Source organism: Melozone crissalis, unplaced genomic scaffold, assembly GCF_028551555.1.
Source record: "Melozone crissalis strain CALT ecotype California unplaced genomic scaffold, PUWL_Pcris_2 ptg000208l_1, whole genome shotgun sequence".
Classification (NCBI taxonomy): domain Eukaryota; kingdom Metazoa; phylum Chordata; class Aves; order Passeriformes; family Passerellidae; genus Melozone; species Melozone crissalis.
Window position 1 is genome coordinate 271,925 of NW_026535972.1, and position 22,608 is coordinate 294,532.

Sequence of the window (22,608 nt, forward strand, 5' to 3'; positions counted from 1 at the left end):
GCTGCCGGGCGGAGCCGAGTGGCTCGGCGTGGCTCCGGCGCCTGGTGGGTTGCAGTCGGGTGGGAGGCGCTGCCCCGGGGCTGCTGCTCGGGCGGTGCCCAGCCCCGGGCGGGCGGTGCCAGGCGGTGCCCAGCCCCGGGTGGGCGGGGCCGCCGGGACCCCCGAGCCCTCCTCCCTCCCGTGGCTCCGGGACGCGCTGCAGCGGGCGAGAGCCCTCGGCTGATTGTGGGACACATTCTCGGGTTGCTGTTGCCTGTCTGCTCCGTAAAGACATTCCTGGCAGGAGGAAGGGAGCTTCACCCTTTGTCCCCGACGTCCTGTGGGGTGGGGGACCCGGAGCCAGCCCTTACCTGGGAGACAGGTGCCACGTGGAGCCGGAGCTATCGGAACAGGCGGGTGAAGTCCCTCAGAGCCCAGCAGACTTGTTTACATTCCTCAGCACTGCAAGACAAGGGGGGACATCAGGGGTGACCCCAAGGGGACATGTGGGACCCAGGGAAGGTGTCCTGCCGAGGGATGCGAGCTGGGAGCGTGGCAGCTCGGCTCCAAGGTGTTGGGAGAGATGAAGGGACAATCATCAGGGCACAACGAGGTCGGCAGCCCCTGGCACTGTCCCTGGAGGAGACCTGTGTGCCACCACAGTGGTGGCTGGGTGGAAGGAACCAGCTGCCAGCCAGGCACTCAGCCTCTGGGATTTGTCCAGGGACCAGATGGAGCCAGGCAGAGGGAGGTGATGTTCCCAAAGCAGCTGGTGGCCCTGGGAAGGGACAGGCCTGGGCAGGGCCTGGCAGCTGGAACCAGTGACTCACGGGGATGAGGAGGTGGCTCAGAAGGGCCCGTGGCTCTGCAGGGATGGGGCCGGGCAGAAAAACCCGTTGGGTGATGGCAGAGGCGCCACACAGCCCCAGGGCCCCGTGCAGGCAGGTGGCACATCCAGCAGCACCAACAGCACAGGGCTGGGGCTGCTGGAGGCCGGCCTGGGGGAGGGAGTTGGTGCCAGCTGCACAGCCCGTGGCACTCACCTGGTGACCTGCTTGTGGAAGTCGGTGAGCTGTTTGTGTGTCACCTGGATGGCTCCGCCCGTGGTTTCCTTTGGCAGCCCCTTCAGCGAGTTCTCCAGCCAGCGGCAGAACGTCTGTGCCCGGGAAAGGGAGCGACTCGGCATGGGGAGCCCAGCCTGGCTCCCGGGCCCTGCCTTGGCGGAGCTTGGGGTGCCAGCCCTGCCTTTGGGGTGCCAGCCCTGCCTCTGGGCCCATCCTGTCCCTCTGGGGTCCCAGCCCTGCCTCTGGGGTCCCAGCCCTGCCTCTGGGTCCCATCCTGTCTCTCTGGGGTCCCAGTCCAGCCTCTGGGCCCATCCTGTCCCTGTGGGGTCCCGTCCTGTCCCTGTGGGGTGCCAGCCCTGCCCCTGGGGCCCATCCTGTCCCTTGGGTGCCCCCTCACCGGGCGGTCGATCTGCATGATCTCCCAGAGCACCTCGGCGACGTCGGGCAGGGTGTAGGGCGGGAGGCAGAAGCAGCACGTCTGCAGGAGCTGGTTCACGAGCTGCTGCCCCAGCTGGGTCATCACCTGGTTGATGAGCTCCTTCCGCACCTCAAAGTCCTCCTCATGCTGCGGGAGGAAGGAGAAGGGGGTGGGCAGGGCCTGGGGACAGGGACACACACTGGTCCTGGGGGCAGGCAACCCCAGAGCTTCTCTGCCAGCAGCAGCGCAGAGACCAGGGTGGCTTGTGGGGACACCAGGACAGGGCAGCTGAGGATGGTGGGGCTGACAGGGCTTGGAGCAGCCTGGCACAGTGGCAGGTGTCCCTGCCATGGCAGGGGTGGCACTGCAGGGGCTTTGAGGTCCCTTCCCACCCAGCCATCCCAGCATTCCACGGTGACACCCCCGAGTGTCACTCACGTCGTTGGCCACCCCGGTGTGGATGAGGTCCCGCAGGAATTTCATGACGCTGCAGTTGGCGTCCCGGTGGTCCAGGGTGGTGGCAGCGATGGCCCACTGCAGGATGGGGATCATCACCTGGCTGCGCAGGAGGGTGATGGGGCTGCGCTGGATGAACCTGCCCAGGACACAGATGGACATCAGGGCAGGGCCTGCCTCTCCCCGCCCCGCTGCTCCCGTGGCAGCGCCCAGGGGGACCCTCCACGAGGGGACAGGGTGGCCTGTGAAGGAGGTGGCACCTGGCTGCCAGGCGGAACAGGTCATCCACGGTGTCAGGGTGGTTCTGGAGGCCGTTGGGCTGCTCGAGGAGCTGGAAGGTGGGGATGCAGAGAGCCTGGGGAGAACAGGGATCCATCAGCAACTACCTGGGATCACTCCTCAAGCTGCCCTTGCCCACATGGAACAGGCTAGGGCTGCCCCATCCCTGGAAGTGTCCAAGGACAGGCTGCAGGGGGCTGGGGACAGCCTGGGATAGTGGAAGGTGGCCCTGCCCATGGATGGGCTTCAAGGTCCCTTCTCACCCAAACCAGTTTGAGATTCTATATAGATTGGACATTAGGGAAAATTCCTCCTGGAAAGGCTGTCCAGCCCTGGCACAGCTGCCCAGGACAGGGGAGGAGTCCCCACCCCCAGAGGGATTTCAAAGCTGTGTGGATGTGGCACTTGGGGACAGGGTCAGTGGCGGCCTCGGCAGTGCTGGGGACGGTTGGACTCGAGGGGCTCAGAGGATTTTCCACCCTGAATGACGCTGTGATTTGGGCAGGCGGGCCCCACCTGCAGCATGTCGAGCAGGCCCTGCCGGCAGCCCTCCTCCATGCCGTACTCATCCACCAGGATGCTGCCCAGGTAGAGGAAACAGGAGTGCTGGTGTTCCCGGTACACATTCACCATCTGGGGAGACAGAACGCTGCCACACCTGCCCTGACCCCACACCCCTCCATCCCCAGCCCGGCCCCTGTGGGCAGGCACATCCCAAGGGACTCGCTCAGGTCCTGGGAGACTCTCTGTGCTCAGGCCACCTGAGCCAGCAGCGATTCTCCACGGAAGCTTCCCTTTGGAGCCTGGCGGGAGCCAAGAGGAGCAGGGAATACCCAGCTCTGGGATTCAGGGATCCTTCCCTGGGGCTGGGTTACCTCCCCAAGGGGCTGCACCATGCAGGGTTTCACACACTGCACGTGATTTTCCCAAATCACACACACACGGGAATCCACAACCTCCCTGCACCCCCCACCTCTTCCAAAGCCTCTCTCCTCCCCAAGGGTTTATGCTGAATTCCCGAGACTCACTGCAGCACTTCCCAGAGCCCACAGCCACCCGTGACGCTCATGGCAGCCACAGTGACCCGAGCTGTGTCCCCTGGGTCCCCCCAGCCCCACCTGTGTGACGAGGGGCTGCAGCAGCGCGGCCGAGCCCTTGCCCACGCAGCGCACGGCGAAGCGCAGGCAGCGGCAGCAGCGCTCCACGATGCGGTTGTCGGCACTGTGCTTGTTCAGGGTCTCCGACAGCACCGGCCAGATCTGGGCGCGCACACGAGGAGGGGTCACACCTGGCCAGGGACACTCTGCCCGCTCCCTGCCGGCCCCCAGGGCACCCGGACCCCAGGGAGGGATGGCACATGGGGGAGGAAAGGTTTCGGGGGAGCCTGGGGGGGTTTATCCCCTCCAGTGCAGCGTGGCAAACGGGACACGGGCAGGGAAATCAAACACCGGGGCCATTCCCAGAGCCAGGGCCCCTTCCAGAGCGCTGAAGCCTCAGATTTCCCCCTCCACACCCCAATCCCTGCTTCCACAAGGGACAGGAACCCCACAGCTCCCCTCGCGTGCAGCCCTGGGCAGACACATGCATCCACTGGCAGGCAGGAACTGGGACCCTGTACAACACCCCAGGTACCCTCAAAAACCTAAACACCCTGGAAACCCCCACCCCAAAACCCCCCACAGAACCCTGTCCCCAGATCCCAGCCCTCTCCACGCACCTCCTGAATGACTTTTTGGCACGGGTGGACCTGGCCGTTCTCAACAATGGGGTTGGTGTGTCTGTGGGAACAGCCAGGGGTTAAGGGGGTTTGGGATTACAGCCAAGGAAAAGGTTGGAGCTGTGAGAAGTGGAACAGGAAGTGGCTTGGGGGGCATGTCAGGAGCTGGAACCTGGGGAAGCAGAGACTTCCACCAGGACTGGGGAGAAGGGGGCAGTGCAGAGTCAGGCTCAGGGGGAGCAGCAGTGCCCCAGCTCCTTCCTCACCTGAAGATGACGGCGAGTCGATCCAGGGGCACTGTAGGGTCTGAGGAGAGGCCATTGCTTGGCTCCTGGGAGAGCAGCTGGAAAACAAGGGAACAGGATAGGACTCCAGGAGCACAGGTAGCCCTGGGCAGACACTGCCTGGACACTGACCCCACCAGCAGCAGCTCCTCAGGTGGGATCAGGGAAGGGCTCAGTCCTGGCCATGTCCTTTGTGGGCGCTGGGCCCTGCCCCATGGAACAAGTGACAGGATGAGAGGGAATGCCCTCAAGCTGTGCCAGGCGAGGGTCAGGCTGGACACTGGGGAAATTATTCCTGGCCCTGGCACAGCTGCCCAGGGCAGGGGTGGAGTCCCCATCCCCAAAGGGACGAGAAGCTGTGTGGATGTGGCACCTGGGGACATCAGTGGTGGCTTTGGCAGTGCTGGGGAACAGTCGGACTCCAGGGGCTCCAGGGGCTTCTCCAACCCAAACAACTCTGTTACTCTAGGATACACCTCTGGCTCTGAGGACACAGCTGCTGTAGCAGGGCTGGGGCCTGGCCACTGTCCTCACTGTCCCCAGTGTCCCCTCCCAGGTGCTGTCCCCCCACCCAGACGCACCTTCTTGAGCGCCAGCACCTGCACGGCGCAGAGCTCGCTCAGGCACTCCGAGATCTTCTCCAGGGGCAGCCGGGCCAGCACCAGCGCCGTGCCTGCAAGGACACACACGGCTCAGGAGCAGGGAGGGCGGAGGGGTGATCACATTCCCAGATGGAAGGGCTGTGGGACAGGGGCAGGGCCTGAGAGCTTCCCTGCAGCTGAACCTGGCTCTGGCTGAACCAGACACCGAAACGCTTCAGTCCCAGCAGGGAGCGACGCTGGTGTGAGGGACAGGGACAGGCCAACAGATCCCCAAGCACATCTGGGCTCACCACGTGTCCCCAGTGTCCCCATGCCAGTCCAGCAGCACCGTGAGATCCTGGGAATCTCCAGGGAAGGTGCTTCAGGGCTGCCAGCCATGGAACACGAGGAGCACTGAGCTGCTCCCGCTCCCACAGGCAGCAGCTCACTCCCAGCTCTGGCACAGCCAGGATCTGGCTCTAGTGCCAACCACCCGGGGGGAAACCTCCCTGGCTCGGGAATTCCTGGCTTGTTCTAAGGGAGGGGGAGAAAACCCTCTGGCAGGGAGAGGAGCAGCTCGGCCAGTGCTGGGGCATCCAGTGGAACAACGGGAGTTTAGTCTCCCATGGCAGCACACGACTGCAGGGAGGGTAAAGGCTCTGGGGGGAAAGCCTCCAGCAGCACTGGAATTCACTAAAAATCTTTAAGGCATAGCCTCAAAACCATCTGTGGTTGAGCAGGCTTATGGTGCCCAAGAGTCCAGTGAGACACCAACACCCTAAGTTAAAAATCTCCGTTCTTGAGCCCAAACTCTCTAAAAGAATGACCAATACTCCCAAACCTCCACCCTCTGTGTCCAGCAGGTGATTCCCAGAGTTTGGATGGAGCAGTGACCCACTGCCAGCCTGGCTCTCAGCATTTCCCACATGTTCTTCCCACGTATCCAGCCCAGGACAGTCCCTGAGCTCTGTCTCAGGCATGGGGACAGTTACCAATACAGGATTTATTTCTGCCTCCAGCCCCAAGGGAACTCCTGAGGATGCTCTGCATGTAGAATGGGACTTGGGGCCCATCAGGACAAGCCCTGTGAGGATGGGGCTCAGCACCCTGGGGAGCAACTCCCATGGATACCCAGCAGTTCCCACAGACACCCCAGCAATTCCCATGGATACCCAGCAGTTCCCACAGACACCCCAGCAATTCCCACGGACACCCCAGCAGGTCCCACGGACACCCCAGCAGCTCCCAGGATAACCCCCAGGGCCCGGGGATGACACCCACCCTTGAGCAGCCCCACGGCGGCCTCGGGCGACAGCGCGAAGGAGTCGAGGGCGCGGGCGATCTCCAGCAGCCCCGAGAAGTGCTGGGCCATGTGGTCCCGGCACACGGAGCAGATGTTGTGGATGGCCTTGGCCGCGGCCGACGCCAGGCGCCGGTCACAGAGCCCCTTCATCAGGTAGCCCAGCACGGGGTCTGCGGAGACAGGGGCTCAGTGCAGCGGGGCTGCCAGGGCCACGGGGGCACGGCGGGGGCGCGGGACTCACCCAGGAACTGCGGGTTCCTGTCCACCACCTCGCTCATCTCGCCCACCAGCTCGATGCTGGTGTAGCGCACGGCCGTGTGCACCGACTCGGGCAGCCGCACCACGCCCTCCAGCACCTCCACCAGCGTCGGGTTGTTCTCCCTGCGGGACAGCCTCGGCTCAGCGCCCGCAGGGGCTGCGAGGGGCTGCTGGACCCTCTGCCTCGCCTCACAGGGACTCTGAGCGCGCCACGGCACTGGGAGCACACCGGGACGAACCCTGTGAGGGGGGCTCTGCCCCACGGACACCAGTGCCACAGCAGGGAACAGGCAGGGAACACGGAATGCCTCCAGGGAGAGCCCCACCACTGCTGGGGGACAGGAGAACCAGGGGGTTTATTATCTGGGAACTGAGCCCCACCACTACGGAGGGACAGGAGAAACAGGGGGTTCATTACCTGGAAATTGAGCCCCACCACTACGGAGGGACAGGAGAAACAGGGGGTTCATTACCTGGAAATTGAGCCCCACCACTACGGAGGGACAGGAGAACCAGGGGGGTACAATATCTGGGAACTGAGCCCCACCACTGCTGGGGGACACAACAACCAGGGGATTCATTATCTGGGAGGTTCATTATCTGGGAACTGAGCCCACCACTGTAGGAGGGTGTGATGGGTGATCCCAGGCTGGTGGGGGCAGAGCCCCAGTGCTTCCAGCCAGCACTCCTGGGAACAAGGCACTGGAAAAGCAAGCAGGAGCAGCCTCAACACAGATAACAGGAGCTGGTGGTGTGAAGGGACTGAGGTGCTGAGGTGACTCCTCCAGGTGCCTGGGGAGCAGGGGATAGGATTGCCAACCTCACAAGGAAAGGAGGGATGGTGTCACCAGCCTCCTTGGGAAAAGGAGTGACAGCAATGACAGCCTGCCAGGGAAGAGAGGGATGGGGATCCCAGTGTCCCAGGGGTGGGAGGGACAGCATTCCAAGCCCGGGAAGGTCAGCTGGGTTGTCCCACTGCTGGCAGTGCACAGGACTCGCTGTGGGCTCACCACCCTGGTCACCTATCCATGCTTCCACTGCCACTAACACAGGAGGAAACACCTTCAGTGACTTAACCTTCCCTTAGGATACCTAGGAAAGCTCCACCTGGATGTGGAAGGATCCCCAGTGAATGGTTTGGGTGTGAACAGACCTCAGAGCCCCTCCAGTGGCACCCCTGCCAGGGCAGGGACACCTCCCACTGTCCCAGCTCGTTCCAACCCGGCCTTGGGCACTGCCAGGGATGGGAACGTCCTTGGGATATCTGTGGTGTCTGTGTCACAGGGAGGCAGCCCCAGCCCCCCCAGCCCCCCAGACACAGGCAGGACTCACTGGTCGACGCTCTTGGCGATGGAGGCCATGATGAAGAGCACGGCCTCTGTCACCTCCCAGGGCGGGTTCCCGTCCTTGAGCGTCGCGTAGAGCTGTGGGAGGGACGGTCACCGAGGGGCCAGGAGCCCCATCACCAACCCCAGCCCCACGGCCTGCTCCTGACCCCTCCCAGCCCAAAACTCCCACCCTCACCCATCCCAGCCCCACGGCCTGCACCTGACCCATCCCAGCCCCACGGCCTGCTCCTGACCCATCCCAGCCCCACAGCCTGCTCCTGACCCATCCCAGCCCAAAACTCCCACCCTCACCCATCCCAGCCCCACGGCCTGCTCCTGACCCATCCCAGCCCCACGGCCTGCTCCTGACCCATCCCAGCCCCACAGCCTGCTCCTGACCCATCCCAGCCCAAAACTCCCACCCTCACCCATCCCAGCCCCACGGCCTGCTCCTGACCCATCCCAGCCCCACGGCCTGCTCCTGACCCATCCCAGCCCCACGGCCTGCTCCTGACCCATCCCAGCCCCACAGCCCTGCACCTGACCCATCCCAGCCCCACGGCCCTGCTCCTGACCCATCCCAGCCCCACGGCCTGCACCTGACCCATCCCAGCCCCACGGCCCTGCTCCTGACCCCTCCCAGCCCCACGGCCTGCTCCTGACCCCTCCCAGCCCCATGGCCCTGCACCTGACCCATCCCAGCCCCATGGCCCTGCTCCTGACCCATCCCAGCCCCACGGCCTGCTCCTGACCCCTCCCAGCCCCACGGCCTGCTCCTGACCCATCCCAGCACCACGGCCTGCTCCTGACCCATCCCAGCCCCAAACTCCCACTCCTCACCCATCCCATACCCAAACTCCCACCCTCACTCATCCCAGCCCCAAACTCCCACCCCAGCTGTGGGCCTGCAGAATCCCCACATTCCACACTGTGGGACCACAGTGGCCTTCCCCAACATGTCAGGAACCTCCTGGTGCTCCCAGAACAGCTCCCACCACACAATTCCCTGTGCACAAGGTGTGTGTGACCTCCTGCAGTCCCAAAGGCCACCAGGGCTCGGTGACCTCCCCTGGCATTTGCCTGCACCCCACTGCACTCCCCCAAACCCACCTGAGCAAAACACTCCACTGAGCCCACGAGGAAGATGAGGTCCTTCACCAGGTCCGAGACACGCATGCGGAACTCGCCGAAGTCATCGGTCTCCTCCGGGACCCCCTCCTGAGGGACAGCAGGGACAGCACAAGGGCAGCTCAGGGCAGCTCAGGCTCCCCTCAGCCACAGCCAGGGCAACACCGCTGATTCTGTTCCAAGGAGACCCAGCATTCCTGCCCTCCTGCCGCAGACCAGGCTGCGGGAGGGTCTGCAGAGCTGTGCCCAAGGAAAACATGACCAGCCTGAGCACACACCGTGTATTCCTGCTCCAACTAGTGAGGAAGGGATGGGAAGCAAGGGGATGAGGAGGGGAGGAGAGGACAAACCATCCCAGAGTGCACGGAGGAAAATACCAGCTGTGGTTAGTGAGCCATGCCATCCTGAACCCAATAAAACTGCCCCAAGCAGGGGCAACACAGCTGCCAAGGGGACACACACATCCCACTGCCCTGGCAGCTCCACAGGGACACACACATACCAGTGCTTGCACAGGGACACACACACACACACACACACACACACGCACACACATCCCACTGCCCTGGCAGCTCCACAGGGACACACACATACCAGTGCTTGCACAGGGACACACACACACACACACACACACACACACACACACACACACACACACATCCCACTGCCCTGGCAGCTCCACAGGGACACACACATACCAGTGCTTGCACAGGGACACACACACACACACACACATCCCACTGCCCTGGCAGCTCCACAGGGACACACACACACACACCAGTGCTTGCACAGGGATTCACACATCCCACTGCCTCTACAGGGACACACACACACACATATTCCATGCAGTCCCAGTGTGCCACAGGGACACACACACACATACCAGTGCTTGCACAGGGACACACACACACACATATCCCACTGCCCTGGCAGTTCCACAGGGACACACACACACCCCCTTGTGCTTGCACAGGGATTCACACATCCCACTGCCTCTACAGGGACCCACACACACCTCCTAGCTGTGCCACAGGGACACACACACACCCCCCCACACCCACACCCACCCCTGGCCATTGCACAGGCCCTTACGTGGTCCGAGTCGAGCTGGCAGTGCCGGGCCAGCGCGTGCAGCAGGCGCTGGATGTAGGCTTTGAAGATGCTGTGGATCACAGCATCATCCGTCTTGTACAGGTGCTCCCCCAGTCTGTACCAGAAGTTAAAGGAAATTTCTACCACCTGTTTGGAAAGAAAAATACAGCATTTTGTTACAGAATAGCAGAACATAGCTATTCCCTCACTGTGTCAGTGGTCCCGATGGAGAAACAGAAACCCCGGCCCTGGGTGGCAGCAGTGGCAGCACCACAGATGTGTCAGAGCTGCTGTGCCACACAGTGGTGACACAGGGACCAGCTGCCCCAGCTCCACCGATTTCTCTGCCTGTCACTTATAAAGGGCTTGGGATCCCCCAGTGACACTGAAGAGCTGCCTCAGCCCCTGGCAGCCAAAGCCTCTCCAGCCCAGAACCACCCCAGAGCGGGGCCTGGGGCTCTGGGAGCAGCTTGGGCTGCAAGTGGATGCAGCCCCTTTGTGGTGGGATCTTTAATTTATTGTGTGGTCATTGCACAAAAACTATGAGTGCAGGTTTTGTCAGGAGCAGCTGCAGAGCTCCATGTCCCCCTCAGCACCGATGGCACAGGATGAGCTTGTGGCCAAGGAAAACTGAGCTTAAAGGCCTGGGAAGGGAGGAAAAGGTCCCAGGGACCCCAGGGAGTGTATGGGGCCTGCTGGAGCACAGCCACCCTGCATCTCCCATGGCAAACCAGCCAGGCAGCAGCTTCCATCCACTGAACACAGGTAGGGATCAGCTACTGGCACTTAAAGGTTTGGGAAGAATAAAAGGATAAAGAATTAAATAAAGGACAAAAAGAGACCAAAACAATGACAAGTTTTGTTCCTAAGGCAGGTGGGCAGGTGCTTTGATATGAACCAGCATTTCAGTCACTCACAGGGCAAAGTTCCCAGGAACCACAAATCCCCACTGAGCTGCACCTGAACATGTGGGAAAGCACTAGCAGGGGTTTCAGAGCTGTGCTGGCAATCCCAGGACACCCAGAGGGAAACGTGAAGCCCACGAGTGCAGAGCAGGGATTCCAGAGCTCCCAGGGCCACGACTGGGCAGCAGCAGCAGCAGCAGCAGCAGCAGCAAGGTTTGCCCCGTGCCTGGCTGCAGCTCACCTCGTACTGCGGGTGCCCTGCACAGATGAGCAGCAGCTCCAGCGTGCGCAGGTCGCCCAGGCCCTGGCCCGGCGTGCACACGATCTTGTCCAGGAACGTCTCGCACAGCTCGGTGAACACACGGCAGTAGTTGAGCACCCTGCAGAGGGACAGGGGGACAGGGGCTGGATCAGCCTCAGGAGCTTTATCCCAGTGCAGAGGGACAGGGGCTGGATCAGCCTCAGGAGCTTTATCCCAGTGCAGAGGGACAGGGGGACAGGGGCTGGATCAGCCTCATGGGCTCTACCCCAGTGCAGAGGGACAGGGGGACAGAGGCTGGATCAGCCTCACGGACTTTACCCCATGCTGGACATGGCTGGGCCAAAATGTGCCCGGGGCCTTGGGCAGAGTGAGAAACCCCAAATTCTGCTTTGCCAGCAGCTGGGAGACACTCCAGCAGGGGAAGTGGGTGCAAACACTGCACTCCAATAAGCAAATCTGCTGAAATAGTGATCTCAAACTTCTCCAAAAGGCCAGTGAGGGCACGGCTCCAGTCCAGCCCAGTCCCTGGCCCCTCCAGGCCTCTCTTGCAGTGAGGGGCCCAGATCTGCCCCCAGGATTTGGGTGTGACCCCACGAGTGCCCAGCACAGGGACGGGCACTGCCCAGCGCCAGTGCCCCCAGCAGTGCTGATGCCCTGGCACTGGTATCTCCCTTTGGAGGCTGACGTGCACCAGCAGGTCAGCGCTGTCCTGCCCGTCCCTCCCGGGCCACAGCGAGGTCCCTGTCCCTCACTTGTCCAGGTCCTCCCGTGCCACAGCCATGTGGTAGGCACTCTCGAGGGTGAGCACGCCCTGGAAGAGCTGCAGGGCCAGGGGCAGGTTGGTCTCCACGTTCTCGATGGCGTAGAGGGCCGAGCACACGCAGTCCGACGCGGCCTCGTGCAGGTTGGACGAGGTCTTGTCCTGTTGCTGCAAGGCACAAAAGCCCAGCAATTATCAAAGGGTCATGGAACATCCGGAGCTGGAGGGGAGTGCAGGGATCCCAGATGCAGCTCCTGGCCCTGCACAGACACCCCAACAATCCCAGGGAGGGAGCTCTGGCAGCCCCGGGGCAGTGCCCATTGCCCAGGCAGCCTGGGCAGCGCCCAGCACCCTCTGGGGCAGAACCTTTCCCGCTTTCCAGCCTGACCCTCCCTGGCACAGCTCCAGCCATTCCCTGGGTGCTGTCTAGTCACCAGAGCAGAGATGGGAGCTGCCCCTCTGCTGCCCCAATTACACCATGCAATCAGACAGTAATGAAACTACCAGAGTTTTGTTCTGGTTCCCACAATGATTTGATCTTGGAGATCTATTCCAACCCAAAGATCTCTGTGGAAACACTCCTGCACAGCCACAGCCCCCACTGGCCTCGTAACCTGCTTCCCTGGACACTGCAGGCCGCACTGACCCTTCCCCAAGGGACCCTGGCAAATTCCAAGGCAAGCACCGGAGGGGAAACACCAGCTGGAACCCAGGGCAGCTTGGAAGGAAGGAAACCACCATGCTGCTCATCACCTGGCTGGACACAGAGCCATCACCCCCCTGGAGGAGAGGTGGGAGCTGGGGAGTCCTTGCGGGGGATGGAGACAAGGTTTCCAAAAGTGTGGAAATATTGACCAGGGATGGTCTGGGGAGGACAGTGAATCCCATGGGTGGTGACCGAGTGAGAGGGATTTACAGGGGAGGAGACAGGACATACAGAGCACCAGAAGAGAGCAAGCAGGGAGGAAACACAGGAGCAGAGACTCTGTGAGTCCTACTGAATGAGATATCAATGGATTTGGGAAAATTCCTGGTGCCACTGAAGGGAGAAGGGGAGGAAGGAAAAACGCCCCACCTAAAGAGCCATGAACCACTAAACAGGCTGGTGAGCCCACAGCCTGTCCTGGGAGCAGCTCCTGCTGCAGCTCCACTCGAAGCAGGATGCCACATGGATATTCAGGATCCTGCAAGGATGTCCTTCCTTGGGAGCCCTCATCTGCATTTGTCACTGATTGAATCATGCAAATGAGGGATCCCACGGGAGACAGGGAGGAGGGACAGACAATGTCTGCAGCAGAAACCTCCATCCTCCAGGAATTCCTCTCTGGCTCCACTCCCTGCCTGAGGGCACAGGACTCCCCACACCTCCAGCCCTGCCACACTCAGCCAGACACACACCCCAACTCCTCCAGGAGGGGATCTTCAGGGATAAAGGGTCAGAAAAGGAATGCTGCTTTACTGACAATCTGGGCAGAAACCAAAACAACCTCAATCCCCCTGATTTGAGCATCAAACCCCAACAGAGGCTTCCGATGCCCAGCCACGAGAATGGCAAACCTCACCTGGCACCCTAGGTGTGACAAACCTCACCTGGCACCTCTGGGTGTGACAAACCTCACCTGGCACCCTGAGAGTGACAAACCTCACCTGGCACCCTTGGGTGGGACAAACCTCACCTGGCACCCCTGGGTGGGACAAACCTCACCTGGCACCCTAGGTGTGACAAACTTCACCTGGCACCCCTGGGTGGGACAAACCTCACCTGGCACCCCTGGGTGGGACAAACCTCACCTGGCACCCTAGGTGTGACAAACCTCACCTGGCACCCTTGGGTGGGACAAACCTCACCTGGCACCCCTGGGTGGGACAAACCTCACCTGGCACCCTAGGTGTGACAAACCTCACCTGGCACCCCTGGGTGGGACAAACCTCACCTGGCACCCCTGGGGTGGGACAAACCTCACCTGGCACCTCTGGGTGTGACAAACCTCACCTGGCACCCCTGGGGTGGGACAAACCTCACCTGGCACCTCTGGGTGTGACAAACCTCACCTGGCACCTCTGGGGTGGGACAAACCTCACCTGGCACCTCTGGGTGTGACAAACCTCACCTGGCACCCCTGGGGTGGGACAAACCTCACCTGGCACCTCTGGGTGTGACAAACCTCACCTGGCACCCCTGGGTGTGACAAACCTCACCTGGCACCTCATGGGCAGTGGCACCTCCCTGCCTGCACTGCCCAGCAGAGGCACTGCCCACTCTGGAGCTGATCCGGCCCAGAGGGAACCAGAGAGTCCCTGTGTGACACAGGAGGGATGAACCCCCTGCCCCACGCCTCAGTCCTGCTGGGACTGCCCAGTGTCCCCCCGGGAGCCCCCCAGCTCCTGGGAAGCACTCACCAGCACCTCGAAGAGCAGCGACAGCAGCTTGCTGTTGGCCATGAAGGTGCTGTCCAGCACGCCCAGGTTGAACCAGCTGCCCAGGCAGCGGAAGATCTTGATGAGCATTTTCTCCTCATTGCCTGCCTTCTCCACACATGTCACCTGCAGGGACACGGCACAGCCCGTCAGGATGTGACTGCAGCGGGTGGTCCATGAGAAATAACTATGAACATCCTCTGGAGACCCCATGAGAACATTCCAGAGGCAGGCTGCTCCCAGCACCCCTGTCACCAACAGCCCTGGACTCAGTGAGAGGGAGGGACAGAGCCCACAGGAGCAGGAGGAGCAGCTGGAGCAGCTCCCTCATCCTCACTCCTGCAGGATCCTGTGTTGGGCCAGCAGAGCACAGCCATCAGGGATGTTCACACCTGACAATCCCAGTGTAACCCTTCTCCCAGAAAACCACCTCTGCGGAGAAAGGCTGCTGCTGAGAGCCAGACCTGTCCCGAGGGACATTCCAAACATGCCACCCCGTGTCCAAGGCAGGATGTGCTGAGCTGTGGGATGGCAGCAGGTCATTCCCAGCGCTGGCCAGTGCTCCAGCTGCAGCCCAGAGCCAGCAGAGCCCTGCCCAAAGCCCCAGCCTCGAAGAGGTGACAGGCAGGATGTGGAGAAAGATCCCAGACCCCCCGGACTGGCCCAGGAATCCTTGCACAAGAGCTTCCAGAGATCTTCTCACTTGACACTTCAGTCCTAAAGGCAGAATGTTGGACCTCATCACAGTCCCTGGAATGCTGCATTTTGTAACTGAAGATGGGAATTTGGCATTTAAATCCCACACAGAAAATATAAATACTCTTCAGGTACGTGGTGGAAATGCCCATGCTGGCACCAACAGGGAAAGCTCAGGAAAGCTTCAGGCAGCTGCAGAAGGATCAGGAATGTGCAGGGACAGGGACAGGGCCAGCCCTTGGTGATCCTGTGTCAGCTCTGAGCAGCTGCGAGCACCAGAGCGAGGTGACACTGCCTGTGTCCCCAGTATGCCAACCAGGATCTCCCAGGGATCCTGGGAAAAGCTGGGGCTGGACATGGCTGGAGAGGACAGCCCAGTGTGGGGGCCCCTGGTGTGCCAGCTGGGATATCCCAGGAAAACGTGGGGCTGGAGAGGACAGCACAGTGTGGGGACTCCTGATCTTCCAGCCAGGATCTCCCAGGTGTCCCTGGAAAAGCTGGGGCTGGCAGGCCAGGGTGGCCCTGGGAGGGGACTCGAGGAAGGTGAAGGAATCTCAGAGTGAGCAAGGACTTGCTCAGACAACTTCTCCCAGAACAGGAGGAGCTGGGCTGCCCTGACGGCTGCAGAGGGACTGGCAGGGAACTCTGCTGGGATACACATGCAATGGGGGAAGAGGCTTCTCCAGCAACACCTGGGCTGCTGGGCAGAGGACACAGCTCAGCCCCATCTCCTGGCACAGGATAAGGGGAAGCAGCCTTGAGCTGTGCCTTCCTGGAAAGGGCAGTCCATCCCTGGCACAGCTGCCCAGGGAGGTTTGGAGTCCCCATCCCTTTGGAATTTCAGAGCCGTGTGGAAGTGGCACTGGGGGACACGGCCAGCGGTGGCCCTGGCAGTGCTGGGGGATGGTTGGGCACGCGGGCTCTGAGGGCTTTTCCAGCCCAAGCAAGGCCCCGGTGCCGTGGGGCAGAGGCAGCTGGGGGCTGCTCACCAGCAGGGACACCACGGTGCTGGAGTAGTAGGCCAGGTCCTCGATGATCTCGGTGCGGCGGTTGGCGCCGATGCGCAGCGAGCGGCTGTGCACCTCCTCGGGCAGCACCGTCAGGATCTCCAGCAGGAAGGGCAGCGACGTCACATCAGTGCTGTACCTGCCACGGGCACAGGGCACACCTCAGCGCTGGCAACAGCGCACACAGGGCTGCAGGGCACCCCGGACCACGGCAGGGCTCTAAGGCCCCTTCTCAATCCCATGGATTCGGCACCAGTCCTGCCTCAAGGACAGGCAGTGTCCAGCCACAGCCCTGCCAAGAGGAGCCTCCAGCATGGCTCAGCTCAGATTCACAACAGAGCAGTGACAGAAGCTTTCCCAGCTCTGTGAGTCCAGGTGCCACCGCCCAGACCAATCCCACCCCGTCCTGTGCCAATGGACTCAGGGTGGTGGCAGCCCCAGGGGCTGCTGCTGTCACTGTGCAGCAGCGTGTGGGGACATCTGGGGACACCCAGCCCCACTGCTCCATCCCACAACACAGACACAGCTGAGGGAAGAGGCATTGTCCCTAACAAAACAGGGATGAGGAAAGCGCTGAGTGTTGGGCTGTGAGCAGGGAAGCGTGCACAGCAGCCAGCCCCTCCTGCCACCACCCAGGGCAGCTGAAATCAGCCATCACGGGAGAAAAACTTCCCTTTCCTGCACCACCCCTGCCTGACACAGCCCCCAGACAGGAACAGTCACTCACTTCTCCACCAGTGTCTGCACACAGCCCTTCCACGAAGCCATCTGCAGGGCAAGGTCAGCTATTGCCAGAGCGAGCTGGAAGGGAATGGAAACACACGGATCAGTGTGGGGAGTGCTGGGACGTGCCCAGAGACAGGGCTGGCAGGCAGCTCTGGAAGCCACCCCAACGCCCCTGACAGCAGGTAACTCAGGAGTCATTCCCAATATGGCCCATGGGGTGGGAACTCCGGGATCCATGTCCCCCATCCCTGCCTGTGCACAATCCCTGCACTGAACACCGGCTGCTCCGAGGGCTGACACTCCCTGCCACAGCACTCAGGGGCTGCACGGGCACCCTGCCTCAGCCTGGGGGTGTCAGGCCCACCAGTGCCACAGGAACGTATGGATACTGGGAATGAAGGGTGCAGGGAAGTCCCCCTGGGCACCCAGGGCACTGCCAGGTTTGTGTCCATGGCAGAGCACAGGAAAACCCATGCTCCTCCTGTCCAAACAGCAAACGAGGATGAAGTAATGGATGTAACCAGAGGAACCAAGTGATGAAGGAGGGAAATCAATCTTGTGCCAGGCCAGGAGCAGGGACCAGCCTTCCCTGTTGTCCAGCCCAGGGAGAGTGACTGCCTGCCAGGAGCAGGACATGGAGGGGGCAGCTCCATCCCCCCTGCCATCACCCACCTGTGTGACAATGACCGGGGACAGGTCCTTCAAGTTCTGGATGTGGGACAGCAAAGAGTCCCGGAGTGAGGCGTGGGAATCCGTGGGGAGTTCATAGAATGAAGTTTGGATCTTCATCTTCATGGTCTGCGCCGCGAAGTAGCAGGACTCCACATCCTGGTGGATCTGCAGCAGCTGGTCCGAGATCTCCCAGGCATGGACCTGTGGGAGAGCCACGCTGTGCTCAGTGGGCAGGGCTGATGGGGGTCAGGCTGCTGCAGACAGCCCAAACTCCCAATGGATACACAGCCCTGTCCTGCCAGGGCGAGCCCAGAGAGGCCCCGGAGCTGCTGCAGGGCTGGAGCCCCTCAGCTCCCAGGGATCCAGGCTGGCAGAGCTGGGAATGCCCAGCCTGGAGAGGAGAAGGCTCCAGGGAGAGCTGAGAGCCCCTGGCAGGGCCTGCAGGGGCTCCAGCAGAGCTGCAGAGGGACTGGGGACAAGGCCTGCAGGGACAGCACCCAGGGAATGGCTCCCACTGCCAGAGGGCAGCCATGGGTGGCATCTTGGCAATGAGCAATTCCTGCCTGGGCTGGGCACACCAGGCCCACCTGAGGGCCCACAGCAGGACTCCAGACCTGAACAGGGATGTGCCTGAGAGCTGGAGGAGAGCCAGGCAGGAGCCCACGGCCTGCCCAGCCCCGGGGCAGCTCCAGCCAGTGCCAGGCTGGTCTGAACCCAAAGGCTCAGTCCTGAGTGTGGGAATGGGGCACGGGTGAGCCAGGGAAACACCAGGCAGACTCCAGAGCCCCTGGGTGGGCTGGGGCATGGGAACAGACCCACAGCATCCCTGACTCACTGAGAGTGGAAAAGACCTTCAAGACCATGGAGTCCAAGCAAGCTGTGCCCCATCCCCACCCTGTCCCCAGAGCCCATCGAGTCCAACAGGTCCCCAGCACTGCTGAGGCCACCACTGCCCTGTGTCCCTGTGTCCCCAGGTGCCACATCCCCATGGCTCCTCACCTCAACCCCTCCAGGCTCAACCCCAGAGCCAGTGGATCCATCCCTGCCACATCCAGGCAGCAGCTCCCCACAGGACACACATTTTCCCCATGCAGTGCTGCTCCATCAGCACCCCTGAGCACAGTGTGGTTAAAAGGAGAGCCCTTGTGCTGCTCCATCAGCACCCTGAGCACAGCGTGGCCAAGGAGAGCCCTTGTGCTGCTCCATCACCATCCCTGAGCACAGTGTGGTTAAAAGGAGAGCCCTTGTGCTGCTCCATCAGCACCCTGAGCACAGCGTGGCCAAGGAGAGCCCTTGTGCTGCTCCATCAGCACCCTGAGCACAGTGTGGTTAAAAGGAGAGCCCTTGTGCTGCTCTATCAGCACCCCTGGGCACAGTGTGGTTAAAAGGAGAGCCCTTGCAGAGCCTGCAGACAACTCCTCTGCTGTTCCCAGGCTCTGCTCCTCCCTCCCCAGCTGCCTCCACGACAGGGGCTGTAACTGCAGCTACCCCTGGTGTAAAACTGGCCTGGAATGACTCTAACAGGAGTGAGAAAAGCCTGCAGCCACTGCTCGCATAATCGTCCCCCCTGGATTTATTTATCCTCACAGGGAATCCCCACGCTGGGAATAAACAAGAAGTTAAACTCCACACCTCCACAGCCAGAATCCCACCAAACCCTCTCAGAAAACTCCTTCTCCCCTCAGTTAACAGCCTGGTAACTCCCACTTTGGATGGACAGGATGGCAGACACAGGAGATCCTCCCAAACCCACCACCCCCGGGCACATGGATAATCCGTCTGGGAGCCCAGCTCAGCAAAGAGCACAATTATTAATGGGCTGTGAGCACCAATGATTGCAAGAAACTGCTTCTATGCCTGAAACTCCTCATGGCACATTCAGAAATTCTACAAAGCCAGAGCACTTCCCTCCCAGAAAGCACTACCTGAACCCCCACTGAATCCCAAACCAACCTCCCCTCGATCCACTCCAGAGCCCCAGCACTCAGCTCACAGCCAAGGACCCACAGGAACATTCCAACCTCCACTCCAGAGCCCCAGCACTCAGCTCACAGCCATGGACCCACACAGAAATTCTCCCAGGGCTCTGCTCCAGACACAGGATGCAAACTCCAGCCAATCCCACCCTGGGTACAGCTCCTGTGCCTGAGGAAACCCCAGCCAGTCTGCAATCAGCCTGCACACAGCTCTGCGCACACAACTGGCTGAAGGAGCCTCAGATTCTGGGATTTAGGTCAGCTTGCACCGAGCTCCCCAGAGCTGTGAGGCTCGGAGCTGCTCTGCCACGTCCGGCCCCGTTTCCCAGAACGGCCAGCAGCAAAGGGAGAGCCAGGCTGCTGGGGGAGCTGGGGACAAACCTGAGCCCACCAGACACAAACCTGAGCCCCACGTCCCGCCAGAGATCCCAGGGATGGGAACTGTGGGGATCTCACTCAGGTGTGGGGGTCCCCAGTGCCAAACCTGAACCCTCAGAGTGACCCAGGCACCCAAACTGGGCTTCAGGCTTTGCCTTCTCATCCCCACGATGAGATCCCACAGATACAATTTCAGAAGGCTTCAACCCACACAGGGTAACACCACACCACATCAGAAGGCTGCAGGCATCTGCCCTTGCTGTTCTTTTCCCACCCTTTTATGCCCTCATGTTCGTGCAGTGCACCTGTGTGCCCTCTGCTCCCTGGGCACACCTGGCACCCCATGGCTGTCAGTGCTGCTCACCTGGGCACCCCATGGCTGTCAGTGCTGTCAGTGCTGCACACCTGGGCACCCCATGGCTGTCAGTGCTGCTCACCTGGGCACCCCATGGCTGTCAGTGCTGTCAGTGCTGCTCACCTGGGCACCCCATGGCTGTCAGTGCTGCTCACCTGGGCACCCCATGGCTGTCAGTGCTGTCAGTGCTGCTCACCTGGGCACTCCATGGCTGTCAGTGCTGCTCACCTGGGCACTCCATGGCTGTCAGTGCTGTCAGTGCTGCTCACCTGGGCACTCCATGGCTGTCAGTGCTGTCAGTGCTGCTCACCTGGGCACCCCATGGCTGTCAGTGCTGTCAGTGCTGCTCACCTGGCACCCCATGGCTGTCAGTGCTGCTCACCTGGGCACTCCATGGCTGTCAGTGCTGTCAGTGCTGCTCACCTGGGCACTCCATGGCTGTCAGTGCTGTCAGTGCTGCTCACCTGGGCACCCCATGGCTGTCAGTGCTGTCAGTGCTGCTCACCTGGCACCCCATGGCTGTCAGTGCTGCTCACCTGGGCACTCCATGGCTGTCAGTGCTGTCAGTGCTGCTCACCTGGGCACTCCATGGCTGTCAGTGCTGCTCACCTGGCACCCCATGGCTGTCAGTGCTGTCAGTGCTGCTCACCTGGGCACCCCATGGCTCAGTGCTGCTCACCTGGCACTGGAGGGGCTCTGAGGTCCCATCCCACCCAGCCATTCCAGTATCCCCTGATTACAAGCCCAGAAAGGCAGAAACCAGCAGGAACCCCACCCTGAGAGCTCGTCCCAGCAGAGGCAGATGGGACACAAGTGAGCGTTCTGAAGGGGCACAGCCTGCCCAGGGGTGCCAGCAAACAGCCCCTGGCAGGTGGCACTGCAGGGACACGGCCTGGCACAGAGGGGGATCCCAGCAAACAGCCCTTTGGGGGTTAATCCCAGTGCCCCCATCCAGACCAGGGCACGGGGACACCTGAGGGACGCACAGCGAGTGCCCAGCCAGGGCCACCAATGCCACCAGGGCCACCAAGCTGGGAAAGGTTCCACAGGAGCATCCCAGGAGCCTGGCACAGGACCCATCCCTGAACTGGGACCCTCCCTCCTCCAGCTGCCCCTGTAGGGGGAAATGGGGGCAGCAGCAGCAGAGCCCCCAGCCCCAGCTGTGGACATTCCCTTGGAACTCCAGTGGGAGCGGCAACGTGGCTGCAGTGCTGCAGGGAGTGCAGGGGGAAATGGGGCACACGGGCGTTGGTGGGAACGAGGAGCGGCAGGATGGGCCAGAGGGAGCTGGGACACCCAGGGCAGGGAGGGGCAGGAGGACACGGCCCTGGCCTGGCCCCAGGGCAGGGAATTGGTCCCGGTGCCGGGGAGGGCTTGGGGAGAGCGGGGAGCACGGAGGGGACCCTGCCCAGCTCCGGGAGGGGAACATCCACCCCTGAGGGAGGGGGACAAAGGGGCTCCAGCAGGACCAGGTGGGGTCACAAAACACCGACCAACACCCCAAACCCGGGGGAGCTGTGTCCTGAGGGCTCTGGGGACTGAAGGAGCCCTTGGCACCATCATCTCACGCTCTCTCACCCCGGCCGGCAGGAGAAGCCCAAATTTCCCTCCGGGAGCCAATTCCTCCTTCCCAACTCCCTCAGGACTGTGCCAAACCTGCCCAGCCCCTTTTCCTCGTGTTAATTACGGAACCAGGGAATGGTTTGGGTGGGAAAGGACCGCAAACCACCCCCAAAGCCACGCCTGCCATGGCAGGGACACCTCCCACTGTGCCAGGCTGCTCCAGTCCCAGTGCCCAGCCTGGCCTTGGGCACTGCAGGGATCAGGGGCAGCCCCAGCTGCTCTGGCAATGCCAGCCCAGGCAGGAATTGCTCATTGCCAAGATGCCATCCATGGCTGCCCTCTGGCAGTGGGAGCCATTCCCTGGGTGCTGTCCCTGCAGGCCTTGTCCCCGGTCCCTCCCAGGGCATTCACAGGGATGGGGCAGCCACAGAGCAGCGGCAGCGGCGGGGTAGAGGCTCCCCGAGGCCGCCGAGGGGCCGCCGTTCCCTGCCCCGCCCCACCCCGGATGCGGCCCGAGGCCTCCCCGCGAGCCCGGGCCCGGTACCCGCCGCCCGCGGCTCTCACCGAGCGCTGCAGTTCGCCCAGCCAGCAGCTGGCCCGCTCCTTGCCGCTGGGGTCGGGGTCGTGGTAGAGCGCCTGCACGGCCTGCTGGACGAGCTGCAGGCTGGGCCGGCCCGGCCCGCGCTCCATGGCCGGTCCCTCAGCGCCGCCCGCCCGCCGCCATCGCCGCTCCGCCGCACCGGGCCGGCCCCCGGAAAGGCGCCCGCGCGCCTTCCGTTCCGCGTCCTTCCGTTCCGCCGGCCTCCCTCTCCGCTGCCCGCTCTGCCCCGTTCCGCCTCTCCCATCTCATCGCATCCCATCCCGCCCCGTCCCGTTTATCCTATCCCATTCCGTTCCATCGCATCCCGTCCCGTCCTCTCCCATCCCGCCACGGTTTGTCCCACCGCCCGTCCCCCCCTCCACGCCCTGCCCGGAACGGGTTTCCGGCGGTGCGGCGGCCAAA

General features: G+C 62.2%; 1 protein-coding gene across 1 annotated transcript; it reads right to left on the reverse strand.

Moving 5' to 3' along the window:
* Positions 1–132: 132 nt before the first annotated feature.
* Positions 133–22,329, reverse strand: TNPO3 (transportin 3). Its single transcript, XM_054294077.1, has 23 exons — positions 22,170–22,329; positions 17,334–17,534; positions 16,663–16,736; positions 15,918–16,074; positions 14,215–14,358; positions 11,807–11,982; positions 11,034–11,172; positions 9,888–10,034; positions 8,778–8,885; positions 7,672–7,763; positions 6,323–6,462; positions 6,060–6,251; positions 4,779–4,870; positions 4,180–4,256; positions 3,914–3,974; positions 3,315–3,455; positions 2,713–2,829; positions 2,178–2,272; positions 1,900–2,056; positions 1,441–1,608; positions 1,023–1,135; positions 351–441; positions 133–276 (listed from the first exon to the last, which is right to left on the reverse strand). Exons 1-22 carry the CDS (start codon positions 22,293–22,295, stop codon positions 381–383), a joined length of 2,778 nt encoding a protein of 925 aa, XP_054150052.1. The 5' UTR covers positions 22,296–22,329; the 3' UTR covers positions 133–276; positions 351–380.
* Between the last annotated feature and the right edge of the window lie 279 nt (positions 22,330–22,608).

What these genes read in the sequence shown, in the direction of transcription:
- TNPO3 (XM_054294077.1), bottom strand. Translation starts at nt 22,295, where the DNA reads ATGGAGCGCGGGCCGGGCCGGCCCAGCCTGCAGCTCGTCCAGCAGGCC. An exon ending in GCCAGCTCGACTCGGACCAC is followed by an intron (nt 8,886 to 9,887) that starts GTAAGGGCCTGT and finishes GCTGTCCCTCAG; the next exon opens with GAGGGGGTCCCGGAGGAGAC. An exon ending in TGCAGCCCCTCGTCACACAG is followed by an intron (nt 2,830 to 3,314) that starts GTGGGGCTGGGG and finishes CTGTCTCCCCAG; the next exon opens with ATGGTGAATGTGTACCGGGA.